This window comes from Dendronephthya gigantea, unplaced genomic scaffold, assembly GCF_004324835.1.
Source record: "Dendronephthya gigantea isolate DGI-Jeju-01 unplaced genomic scaffold, DenGig_1.0 000199F, whole genome shotgun sequence".
Classification (NCBI taxonomy): domain Eukaryota; kingdom Metazoa; phylum Cnidaria; class Anthozoa; order Malacalcyonacea; family Nephtheidae; genus Dendronephthya; species Dendronephthya gigantea.
Window position 1 is genome coordinate 224,496 of NW_021163209.1, and position 13,734 is coordinate 238,229.

The window sequence follows — 13,734 nt, forward strand, 5'->3', positions numbered from 1 at the left end:
TGCGCATCGAGATTACCAAGGTCCCCCTTGACTAGAGCAAACAGAAAGTATCAATTTAATAGTGAATATTTTTTTTGAAAATACACTATTTGGTGCCCGTCGCTTCACGTGGCTCTAAAATATTGCAAATCAACCCGAGGAGGGGATTTGTCATATATTTTTATTCTCGATACTTCGCTCATCCCAAAATCCAGCCAAAATGTGTTTTCTTCAAAGCAGGTATAAAGTCCAGAATGGTGAGAGTTGGAAAATCGGGGAGTAAAGAATTGTTGTTGTTTAAAAATAAAAAAATAATACGCATGGTCTCTTGCTTACTTTCGGTTCTCTTGGCGTAATTTCGATGAATACAAACGAGAAAAGCAACCAAAACAAACCTTCGCAATGGCGAAAATGCAGCCATGTTTATCTCTAGGTAAAGATATGGATGTAAATAGGTGTCTGAATGTACAAGCTTTATCTTTAAAATGAAACTTTGATAATAAACTAGCTATTATAACTATAGAGTGGAACTGTGGAAGGAGGTAATGGTAAGACAAAAGATTTAAACTATCTGTAATAAATGTTGTAGAATAATGGAGTCAAGTGTTTAAGAATTTCAGGCAATATACAATGTGTTTTGTTAGAAATGAATATCTCTTTCTCGAGATTTTCCAAACGAGTGAAATTCGGTTAGGCTAAAACAGCTATTTTTTTCGGCTTAGCATATGACGTACCAAGGCCATTAGAAATATTTCAAAACAGAATTCGAAGTGATGAAGATATTTTTACGTTTAGTGAATGAAAGCTTGTTTCGACTGATTAGCCCCGAGAAAAACATCATCAACGCTATAACAGTTCACCTAAACAGATCAGATTAAACTAACAGCTTACTTTACATATCGCGGTAATTTATCCAGTTACATACAAATTTTAAGGATGAAATAAACGTATTGTCATACCTGAAGAAATTCTATTTATTTCTCCTTTATTCCTTCTACACCGTGACTGTTAATTCCATCCAAAATAACTCAGGTGTAAAATGATGTTATCAAACACCAGGAACGTTTTACTGGTGTTGTTCCTCCAAATGCATTGCACTAAAATACTACATATTCAAGCTTTTACAACGTTTTTCTACATTTCTGTTTTTTGTCTCCATAACTGACGGGCAGTTAAGCTAGCTATATATATGCGTGAACCTGTGTGGAGTAAATTTACGAATACTATATTACTTAGTATAAGATCCTCCAAAAAAAACTAAATGATATCATGCAATATTTCATTTTTTCATTGTAAACATTTCTAAAAAAAACAATAGATTTGATAGGAAAAAATCAGTTACGCAATATACTGACTAAGTGGAGCAGCGTAGCCAGCCCGATGAATTAACAACTAACAAGTCTCGCTATGCAAATTTCAATTTATAATTATTCAAGTCATAATCATTTCTTAACGCAAATTTTATTATGAATTGATCAAGAATAAGCAAGTACAAACTGCCCGATTATTTTCGCCGTCTATGAAACATCAAAATATTAGGGCAGTGGGAATAAATCGTGAGGCAGGTTATGCTTTTGAATACACGTCTATCATTTTCTTTTAATTTTTTAACGAATTATAGATTTCAATAATAGAGCATTAATTGTTTTTACTAAGTCGCTGATTGTTTTTTTATTTAAAACATAGTCTATTGTGAACACGCGAACAGTTTTCAGCTTCTTTGTTGGCAGTAAACAGTGGTAATCATAGTTATAGCTTGTATTAATGAACACGCTTCATGCATGTACACTAATTTTTTACATGCATCTGAATGTCATTTTACCCAGAGAATTTCGTGCGCGAATGTCGAGATAAGTGGAATGGATGTGAACGAAGAAGTGGAAATGAAGAACATCAATGGATGGTAATGAGCATTCAAAAAATGTTTCTTTTCTTTTCTTTTGCGGTCAGGTTGAGTGTTTGAACGGCGCTGCTGGCTCTCTTTGAGACTTCGTGACGCATAGGAACCCCGAGACAGGGGAATGACAATACAGCACTTTTTTGATAATCGTCATTTTTTATAACAATCGCTTATTGTTAGTTATTGATTTTAGTAACCTTGTTACTTTCTAAGATATTCCGAAAAAAAAAGGATCCAAAGGCAAAATCCTCTCCGCCTGGATACGCATAATATCTTTGGTGCGATATGAAATAGGCTAGCGTGCAAAAAATTAAGGAGACGACAAATCGACAATACCCTGACTGGGGTGCATGTTCATATACTCATTATGCCCCACGGAATTCTTTTGAAGATACGCGAAATGCCTGGAAGAATATGCCCATTCCATAACTATTGCATCTACTTTCGGCTCTGAATTGAAGTTGAAGTTCTCTACACGTCTTATAATAAAAATAAGTTAAAATTTCATGGGACTCAAACGCGGCTCATACAAGAGCTAAAATATGCGACTTACACAAAGTTATGTATTAAATGTACATTATACATTGCTTGTATATTTGACATACGACTGACTTCACATCCATTCAAAGAAAAACGGGTAAAATCAAGAAGGGTAAAATCAAAATGAAATTCTTTCAGCTTGTGGAACACAGACGTATAAATGTGCTTCTGCTGCAATTTTTGAACGTCCAATTTTTGCACAGGCCATATAAAATGTAGAGGTTATAATTTTGACAGAAAAATTCACTTTAATGTTATCGCAAAATATTGACTATATATTTTCTACACAATTACATACATGGAGTTTAAAAAAAACACATCATGCAATATTGCGCTAACCTGTGAAGGATGCTTAAAACTCAAAAGTCACCTCCGGAACCATGTTAATTAAGATAATCACGGAACTGGATGGACTGTACAGTTTATGAATTACACACTTCCTCATCAAATCTGGTTAAATATTACACAGTAGACATACAGTCAATGTCCACTTGTAAGAACAAATATCCTGTGTCCAGAATATTTATTCGTCCTTGTGGTGGCGGTGTGCCTTGCTCTTCTTGTTGTGCTTCTTGTGTTGCTTCTTGTGTTGTTTCTTGTGGTGTTTTTTGTGCGATTTCTTGCCTTTTTTCTTTTCTTTGCGTTCCTCATCTTTGAGTTTCTTCTCCTTCTTGTCATCACATCCCATTCCACATCCGCCGCCACCCATTGGCATTGGCATAGGCATTTGCATTGGCATTTGCATAGGCATAGGCATGCCCATTCCTCCTTGCGGTTGGCAGCATTGGTTACCGCCTGGCGGTGGGCACATTGGTTGTTGTTGACCACCGCATGGGTTGGCCGGTGGACACTGTGGCATGGGCATTTGACATCCACCCATACCCATACCCATACCTGGGAATCCCATTCCTCCTACGGGCGGAGCAGCGGCGCCACCACCACCTTAAATAGAATTATATTCTTGGTTATACTTGCCGTGCTATGACAACATTTTCCATCATGCTGTACCAGTCAGAAAGATATACGATTGCTTATCTTAATGCTGTCGAGCTTTCACCTAACTGATCGTGCAGATATCAACACGGAATGTATAAAAAAATGGTAGCTAAGATAATTTTATCGTCCTACTGTGCTGAATTCACTACAAACCTAATGTCCAAATGTCAACATAGGCCAGGCGTTTAAATGTAAGAGAGCCATGTTTTTCAGACCGAAAAAAACAAAAGATGATTACTTACTTCCACTACCGCTTCCACTTCCACTGCCTAATTAAACAAGAAGAGAAATAGATTAAAATTTTGCCATGCAATTATGACGACATAACCTAAGTGTTATCTTAAGATCTGGATAGGATTAGAAATCGGGGAATAGACAACTCCTTGCATAGTTTGTGTACGGGCCAATTGTTTTTCGTAAGCAGAGTTGCATATTTTGAGCAAAATATTGCCTGACTCTCCACAAAAGTTCCTTGAATTATATCACTCTTTTTTGCCGTAAATCGAATTTTGTCCCTAAATACTGCTGAGCAATTCATTGCATTCTAACATGGTGTTTTTCAGAATGGAATGGACTCACAATTTACACGAATTTATACAATTGGTCGGTGATCGTTGCCTTACCTGCCGCTCTCTTCACTTTGAAATCTGTAAGATAAATGAAATTGCTGCCTCAGTTTGTTAGTTATGGTGGAAAAGTTGTGTATTTTTTTCTTTATATTCATGTTACCCACCCTACCAAATCAGTAAACTGATGTCGATAGAATATCTTGATGTCGATAGACATACAAACTGTATGTACCAACCCATGCAAGTACCAACCTTCACGTATGTCTCATTCGATCTATTTTTCGAAAAATGTTTACAATATATACCCCCCGAATGGCCAGAGTTAGAAATTGACATAAAAATATAAGTCTATCTTTCGGTGATTTGGACGGGTATTTTCGTACTTTTATATAGTAATAGGTAGTTTCTGGCCGATACCCAAAATTCGTAGCGATATTGATATAATACACGAAGCACTTTCACATTATTATACAACAGTTGCGTTATTGTCTTATTTTTATCTTGGAAGGCTGCACCTTACAAGTATATTATACCAATTGATTTTTATATGCTTTTATAGAATATATTTCATTTTCAAACTGTTTATTTTAGTCTAAAGAGAAAACGAAGTAACTTTTAATTTTAACTTACCGGTTGGCATGGCCTGGATCACTCCAATGGTAAAAACTGCGACAAGAAACGATTTCATCATCTTGCCGTCCTCTAGTGAAAAAGAAAACGAAATAAGCCTTGCTTTCGATGTAATACTTCAACAAATAGCTGAATGAAAACAAAGCAAAAATAAAACAACACATACTTTGACTATATTAGAGCTTCTTCGACGATATAAAGACAAACAAGTACTAACAAATTCACGAGAAGAATTGATTTGGTTTCAACTACCAGCAATGATCATCAAACCGTGTCAGGTACCTAAACTTTGTGCCTTCTCATTGGCTTAGATTATCTTTGATCTTTGGGAAATCATTCAAGCGCTTCATTAACCTGTAAGACTTTCAGATGTCACAAAGGGGTGACAAAAGAGTTTTCATCTTCGCGCCTAGACCGATTGATTGAGAAACATTTATTTGCGTCACACCAGAGTTCACAAATTTTCAAAATAGTTTTATTAGGAAAATCTTCTTATATAAAGGGATTGCCTCAAAACCAATTTAAAAAACATCAGTTTAGGATAATCCAAATTAAGAAGTTAATCCCCTATAAATACCAGCATTGTCTAGAAAAATACTTTACAATTTCAATATTTATTGCGTGCAAAAATAATAGTCTTGATGACGAAGAGTAGGCATTCGGTGCTACGGAAAATTCATACATGCAGTTGAAGCGCAATTTTATAATATCTGAACGTAATTAACTTTGATATAATTAGCCTTGCACACATGGTGTGGAAGCAGTGCCCAAACACCAATACCTTTTTCTTAGCCACTGGGCTCTTTGTATCGATTACACAGTGCTCTGAGACATTGAATCCAGTAGATCTCAGTGTGAAACGTGCGTGCATGAACGCACGGAAAAGATGAAATAAGCAAAGTTTGCCGACGACCGAGTAACAAATAGAATAAAATTACAGAGTTTATAGTTTGTGGACAATGTAATATGTGTAAGTTAGTTTTATTGGTTTATTTGAAAACTTCGTGAGCAACAATGTTTTAGTCTATGACAGAATTTTCTATATTTAAATTCCTATGACACCCGTAGAGGGGAAAAAACACGCTAATGCACAATGGTATTTAGTGAAATAACAATATTTTTTCCAGCTTTGTCTAAAAATTTTAAAATGACACAGACAGAGAAAAGCACTTTGACGTTTTTGCCCGGTGAACAAAAGAAAACCACTTTAACTCATTAGCGGCACCCCGTCAATGGCGAAAAGTCCTTCGCAACAAAGTTCTGACCAAAGCGGCCTAAAGTGTACATAAATGAACTAATTATACCTACTGAACTGCCATATTTTAAGATCGAGATTATGAATTAGTGCGCCAATGTACCATAAGTCCCGTGAGATAAACCCAAGAAGGTGGATTGTTAGTCACACCTCTCTTTTAAAGGTATAATTAGGTAGGTATAATTTCACTCTAGTGATCTTCCATACAAGGGTTGCCATGCAGTCGTGTTCAATAAGTGAACATAGATTGAACTATCTCTACACCAATATATCCATAATCCATTTATGACACAAAATGTCGCTCTGTATGTTCATGCTTCGCAAACTTTCAACGAATTTATTTCAACATTTCCTTCATTTCATCGACGCGATTTTACTAGTCAGATTGCACGCATTGGCGGCCTAAACAATTTACAGCTATGTGCATGCATTTCTTATAGTCGGGTCAGCACTGTCTAATTTAGACCGTGCGTACTCCACATGCCTCGGAGAAGACTTCGCAGAGCTCAGATCAGAATTCAGCTGGATCGAATATTTGTTTTAATTCAGTCGTCGCAACACGATTCTTTGCACTACAGCAATTTTTCGAATGAAAAAACACCGGATAACAGCGCAAAACTTGATCTCTAAAGAGATCATTTTCAGTTCAGAAATTCCAAGTGAAAAATATCCATGGTTAGTCAAAAAAGGTCAGATCTCAGGTCGTAAAATCACTGGAGTATTCACCACGTATTAGCCATGCATCAGCCACGAAAGCCAAATCATGGCGCGTGCCGCTGTTGGAACTTGGAAATCGTTAGGAAAGGTGCTTAGATGAATTGAAGTGTGGTGAAATGTCACTTACATTTATTCCATAATATAGAAAATCACAGAAATTTAGCTGTGACCTTAACTCCAAAACCCGCTTCTAACATTCCTTCAGAATTTTGCACATTTCGTCCGCAAACGTCCACCTAAAAGAAACTGAGACACGGAAAGTATCAGTATGTGTTGCACCAAAGTTATAACTGCAAACCTTATCGAATCATTATAAGATTTAGCAGAAATAACGCGAGCAAAATCTGTCTGAATATAGCAACAACCGCCAAAAATGCCTACGCGTTTGTCGACAAGAAGCGCTGTTCCGTATAGCGGGTTAAATTTAGAAGTCACTGCTTTTAAATACCTGAATAGACGTAGAAGCTTTCAAGAGAAGCGTCGTCTTTTTTAGCTAATCATGAAAAGTTTGCTTCTTTTAGACTTCGAATGGTTTTACACGTAACGTTACAGCAAAACAATGCTCAGGCATGCATGAGTTACAGCTATATAGCATGCTTCGTTTGATCGGACTGACTGTTTCTTCAAACTGGTCTCCGATTGCCTCCGATCAAATTCGCTTGCTATGATTGGCTGCAGAGAACAGGGAATCCACGTTATTGTTTGTAAATGAACAAGAGTTCAAACAATTGTGCATGCTTTACAAAGAATAGTAGACATTGTGATTGAAAGTAATATAGTTATACGTACAGGGTGTCCCAAAAAAAACGCAACACTTAAATATGCAAGAATATTAATATTGTTCGGGTTTGCACCATAGTTAATCTAAAATTACTTTTAGCATTGTAAATGAAGGATTAAGAGCCATTTTCAATTCCCAGAGGTGCTTATCTATTGCGCTTTAGAGCTGTAATATGTTCTGCATATTTAAGTGGTTGTTTTTTTTTTGGACACCCTGTACATCGATATATACTTATAGGATAGTTCTTTCGGCTCGGTATGTTGATAGTTATTTTGTCCGTGCGCGGAAAAATTGATAGCAGACAGAGAAAAAATCTATAGACGTCTGTTCGGCATGCATTGCTCCCACAGATATATATATGCATGCAATAGAAAAACACTTGTTATATGTATAAGACTTGCTATGAGTAATATTATTCATTTCCCCAGCAGGGACATGCAAATACAAATACAGGGATGAGGTATTCTGAAAGTTGTATTCTCACACTCTCACTCAATCTTCTCATAGTTCACGAGGCGGTTTTAAAGCTTAATTTTCAGTGTTTTATCTTAAGATGCTTATACATCTTTTCTTTTAACAAAATTTGTTTGTTACAATTAATGAGCGAGAGCATAACCGTAGCTTTATTGTGGGGGGGGGGGTGTACATTGATATATTCATGCATGTATATAAATCATAGGAACAATAGTGTACAAAAGACATCACTCATGCAGAATATATGAATATATAGTATGAATTTCGAGGTACCTATTGATTTTGCTGCATTCTGATTGGTCATACTCACTGTCTCTGACGTGATAGTCAGTGGTCATGCATATAGCCATTACTGATAGTCATTACTATAGCTTTTTGATGCTCTTTTTCAAATAAGAAATTTGAAGTAATTATAATGTTTTATGAAATTGTGTTGATTCTTTTTTGTAAACACTTCGAAATTTATACTAAAACAATTGTTCGCCTCTGGCTCGGTAATTACAAGCCTATATTCTTATATTATTGTTAAATACACACCCCCCAATTAAGCTTCTATCGTTACGACCCGGAGTGTGAGCGAGCTTTTTGCGTCCCTTGCTCCGAATGACCTGGAAAACTTTAGAATGTTCCAAAGCTTTGCCTTGGGGCTTTTGCAGTTTTACTCGGTTCCTCGGTTTTGTGGGACATTTATCACTATAATATCGCCTAAGGCATGTGCTTACGAATAAAAATGGCGTATGAATATTTCTGAACTTTTGGGGGAGGCTATAAGTATAAATACTCTGCTAGGTAAATACTCCGGTTATTCAAGCAGGAAGGCTTCCCATGCACGGAGCAAAAATATTAGTCCAATAGCAGCCATCAAAGTTGCTAAAAAATGACATTTTGACACCTTTTCACGAATCGGAAAAAAATTTACTTTACCGCATTACATGCCTATAAAATTTTCTCTTTCATGAAGGAGTATATATAGCTATATGTATGTATAGGCATTTTTAAACCCATTAGACTGAGATTCCCGGTGACTTTGCAGAACAAATAATTACTATAGTAGCTGGAAAGTTTTGAACCCGCAAAATAAATATCTAGCATAATGAAACGAAAACAGGTTGGCAGATTGTTTAAAGATTGGGAACAAGGCATTGTTTGACGTGAAAGTAGAAGGAAAGTAGCTGGAATTTTAAAAAACGCTCGGCCGAGATAAACAAAAGGTTGGTAAATATCTTCGTTTTTTATCGCTGTTCCATTACAAGTTCAGTTCGTTTTTAGCGAATTTATATAACCTTGAAAACTGCATGCGTTATACTCCTGACATGTGCTAAAATTCGTGTTATTCGTTAAAAGATCAGTTCGCTTTTATTAAAAAAATTAGTTTTAATGGTGATAGCTTTCAGTTAAATCTTTATTCATAAATTTTTTTAGCCGGAAATTCCATCCGGGTAAGATACTCTTAGTAATAGGCTGTACTGTTATTAGAATTAGTATGATTAAGTGCATGTTGTTTACATGAATGACGACCCGTACCCGTTGTAGGTGATATCCTACATCGCCATAGCCTACTATTTCTGTTAAATGGAACAAATATACGCGACAGAATAAATTAGTCATTTTTACTATTTCTATATACTGCGGCGATGAATAATGCCGGGGGGATTAGTAGTGCCCTATCTCAGTGTATAGCGGCGTTTCATGTTTTATTTTATAGTATTTAGGGCAAATACTATGTATGATTCAAGAGCGAAAGATCTATATACCCCTTCAATGCATTTTAATGTATAAATATAAAAAAGTTCTAAGGAATATTTTCCAAAAGTGCTTGAAAATGGCACCAAACAAGTCCCCGGTAGCTACAAAGGTAGAGCTGAAATCTATGAAGATTCCAAACTCTATATAAAGACTGGAACAATGTATAAACTTGTTATTTTTTCAATTTCAAAAATTTTAGATTAATAGCATATTCGCTTGTTTTTAACACAGTACATGGGAAACAAATACAAATACAAAATGCAATTCATTAACTTCTCTTTCCAGGATGAAAATTGTCGTACCTTTCTTTATTTTGCTACCGTTGGTTCGCAGCAATAAAACGCACGAATCATCCCAACAGATAGGTTAGTCAATCTTTTTTAAGTTTTTATCGTAAAACAAATTTTTAGAAGGCTTTCACTTTTTATTGAAATCGTATGCTGAAATTTATTTCAACAGGAGCGAAAAGGAACTATTGTGGAGAAGGATGCCCATCCTCATGTTCCCCAACGTGTACCTCAGATTGTTGTACCCCACTACTGATAGCACCTCCAGTTCCAATCTGCCCTGATCCCTGTCCACAGTCTTGCGCACCTGCGTGCACCCCAAGTTGTTGTGCTGGTCCGCCAGGTATGCCTGGCCCACCTGGGTGCCCTGGTGAACCCGGATGTCCGGGTCCTCTTGGCCCGCCTGGTCCACCTGGGTGCTTAGGTCCACCCGGTCAGCCAGGGTGTCCAGGATTGCCGGCACCACCAGCACCATGCGCACCAGTGTGCATTCACCACTGTATGAAAATATGTCCATTGCCATGCTGTAGCCCCCAACAACCTCCTTGTCCGTGTCCTGCACCACTGCCAGTATGCCATGCCTGCCCTCTACCGCCACCACAACCTCCTAACCCAGCATGCTGTCCCGTTATACAAACCCCCTGTCCATGTCCAGTCCCACCACAACCCGTATGCCAACCATCGTCTCCATGTCCTCCTCCCATACCCGCTCCACCTCCTGCAATCGCTTGCTGTGGATGAAAGTAAAATGGCAAAGTTCTTAAAGACGAATGAATGATAACATTGAACTACGCTTTTTAGAAATGCTAGTTCAAAATATACATGTGTTTAAACATGTGCATGTATTTATTTATTTATTTTAAGACAATCAAGGCAGTAACTTATGCAGTGGCGTAGCCAGCCTGACGATTTTGTCCCGCTATGTAAATTTCGAGTTATTACAATTATTCATGTCTTTAGAAATCGATTGTTTTCACAGTCAGTGAACACCAAAATATTAGCATAGCAGGACAGATCGACAGGCTGGCGACGCTACTGAACTTATGCTTGCAAGCTTCTTAAAATGTGCTTATCTCGATTTCCTAACAAAAGAGTGGAGAATAAGATTCAATTTGATGTGTACTTACTTTGTTGCCGGAGTGCGCCCGATAACGGCGAGTAATTACTAAACGAAAATTTTCCTGTTCCCATGCCCATAGTGCTCCGCAACCGATACGAGGCTGATATTTTGAAATCTTGAAACCTAAGCTCTTATAGACACCTCAGAAAAACGTCGGACTACACATCCAACCGACCAATACGCTAAATTGCCACTGGCCGTTTCACTTAAAATAAAATGAAATTGAATGAAACGTAGAATGTGTTGAAATAAATCTTCATATAACGCAACGATTGATATGAAATATGAATAAATCTTAGTCCTGAATTGCACTGGCTGCTTTCTTAGTGCTCAGATTGATTAGATGGTTCACTGATCTATATAAGAATTCAGTGAACTTCGGAAAGGATCGCAGATCATCGACGGGGACAGCAAACGGGCCGTGTTGAGATAAGGGATACGATAGGAACATGTTTGATCAAGCGGCACTTTTCACCTGCTTATCATATCTATTTGCATAATCTTACCATAAACACATACCAAAAATAGCCAATCACACGGCTGATATTCTTCCTGAACTTACTGAAGCGCAATGATTTCATTCCATGCTAATGTCAAACCGGTTCGGTTCGATCACGGATTATAAATTGGACAAATCAAGTGTGTAAAGTTCGACTAAAGGTAAGAATTCCAAATCCTATTGCACTGTAAGTTGATTCACAGTCTAGAAATTTTCTAGAAACAATCTAGAAAAACTGAGTTAAAACCTCGTTGATCGTTCGAGAGACTTTGAAGCTTTAGGTCTATCTGTTACGCCATGCATGTTTAAAATGCGTCGAAGCATTCAAGCGAATGACCGAATTGTTCTTTTATATATTTATTTCTCTGAGCTCGATAATGTGGGAAATTATCGGCAGATTTATGAAATTATACGATAGGTGAATATTCTTAAATAATGCTTACGTTGCAGTCGATAATATATCTGTCTTGGTGGAAAATCAAAAGATTCAAAGAAAATAACTATAGTTATGTTTTATAATAGGTGTAATATAATAGAACCTCCTATTTGTGTATGTGCCTTCCTCGAAATTCGAGTACACGATACAATACTAACAAGATAAAAATCAATAAATGTCCATGCATGCATGATTATAGTAATCATCTAGTAATCATTGATAGACTGTTTATATGAGCATGGTTACTCCAAATTCAACGAAGCGTGAGATGATTTTGGGGTATTGGCATAAGCCTTTTACGATAAACCAAGAAAGCACATGCTATTTTAATCCCGGCTAACATGTTCATGCAAACAGCCCCTTAGGCCCTTTTTTAGATAAAAAGTCGTCCAGTTCCATGCAAATTTTTACACCTTTATTATTTCTTGCAAGATTAGTTTAAATAACTTCTACCAAGTGAAACCGTGAAACAAATTCGTCCGGTCCGGTGTGAAAGTAGCCCGGTTCTCAATGCATGGGTGGAGTATTCAAACTCCAATATTTTCTAGTCCAATATATATCCAATAATACCAAGCATTTTGATAGTTAAGAAAACCCGCTCAGGTTCTGAATTAAGTTTTAAATTAAGAGTGTAGAGGTTTAATACAGATTTCATTCTTAACTTTTACTACCGATACATATTATGTTATTTTTTAGATTTTTCCTATGGATTCTAAAGTCCTCATTTTACTTGTTGCCACTATCATAGTGGTTGCGGAAGCCAGATGTAAGTGTAGAATAATAGTGCGGTGCGCATTAGGCCCGAATCAAAGTGACTAACAAAACTTATCCCAAATAACAAAGAATTATATTTATACGAAATAATGAGATCTGGCAATTTTTTGTAAGGACTTCGCGCTCGGTTATATTAACTATTGATTGAGGTTGGTGCAATTTTAAAGTTTCGGAATGCCACAAAAAACGTAGAACTGCATTTATTTAACAAAGCCAGTAAACCAGGCTTTTGCTCAAGGCCATAATCATACATTCTCAACTTCATCAGTAATTTTATTTTATTTTTAAATATTTCCAGATTACAAAAGAGAAGCCAACCCATGTGGGTATGGATGCCCTGCTTCGTGTGCACCGTCTTGTTCAAGTGTCTGTTGCTTACGACCTCCACCTCCACCCCCACCGCCACCACCGCCACCACCACCTCCCCCACCACCACCACCAGGACCACCTGGAATGGTAGGACATGATGGTCCACCAGGAATCCCAGGACCGATGGGCATGCGTGGACCACCGGGTGACCGTGGTCCAATAGGCCAACCAGGCCTCCCTGGACCTCCTGGCGAACCAGGCTTGCCTACCTTTGGCTAAACACGAACTGTAGCAGTGCAAACAATGTTTGTATTTAAATTCACTTTCGATAATTTCAAACGAAATAAAATATCCAGGAATGGTTGCGTGTATTTAGTTTAACGCTATATATACATAGATTTAGTAAAGAATTTCAACTCAAAGAATTTCGACTACCTACATTTAATTTACCGTGGTCAGCTTCCCTGTTGACTTTTTGTGATCTGCATGCGGATATTGATCAAATAACCGAAAACAATGACTATAAATGGAGTTGAACGAAAAATTCTTTAGTCATTGTTATCTCCCAATGAAACTGAATATATAAAGGAGAAAAAACATGCATGAATTAAGTTCTCAATTTAAATGCACGACCTTGATCGTTTAGTCTTAAACCTGATGCAGCCATTGATCTTTTGTCCTTGTTGCGTGATCTCCTTTGCTGGGGAAAGTTCAGAACAAGG

The 13,734-nt window shown here is 37.1% G+C and overlaps 2 protein-coding genes and 1 long non-coding RNA gene across 3 annotated transcripts; 1 reads left to right on the top strand and 2 right to left on the bottom strand.

Moving 5' to 3' along the window:
* Positions 1–5: 5 nt before the first annotated feature.
* LOC114539323 lies at positions 6–1,007 on the bottom strand. Its single transcript, XR_003688868.1, has 3 exons — positions 939–1,007; positions 316–408; positions 6–31 (listed from the first exon to the last, which is right to left on the bottom strand). It is a non-coding gene; the product is annotated as an uncharacterized LOC114539323 (long non-coding RNA).
* Positions 1,008–2,644: 1,637 nt separating this feature from the next.
* On the bottom strand, positions 2,645–4,888 carry LOC114539314 (proline-rich protein 13-like). Its single transcript, XM_028559938.1, has 5 exons — positions 4,781–4,888; positions 4,615–4,686; positions 4,039–4,062; positions 3,658–3,684; positions 2,645–3,361 (listed from the first exon to the last, which is right to left on the bottom strand). Exons 2-5 carry the CDS (start codon positions 4,673–4,675, stop codon positions 2,943–2,945), a joined length of 531 nt encoding a protein of 176 aa, XP_028415739.1. The 5' UTR covers positions 4,676–4,686; positions 4,781–4,888; the 3' UTR covers positions 2,645–2,942.
* A 7,746-nt stretch (positions 4,889–12,634) lies between these two features.
* Positions 12,635–13,291, top strand: LOC114539331 (cuticle collagen 1-like). Its single transcript, XM_028559958.1, has 2 exons — positions 12,635–12,695; positions 13,002–13,291. The coding sequence occupies exons 1-2, from the start codon at positions 12,635–12,637 to the stop codon at positions 13,289–13,291; spliced, it is 351 nt and encodes a 116-aa protein (XP_028415759.1).
* The last annotated feature ends 443 nt before the right edge of the window (positions 13,292–13,734 follow it).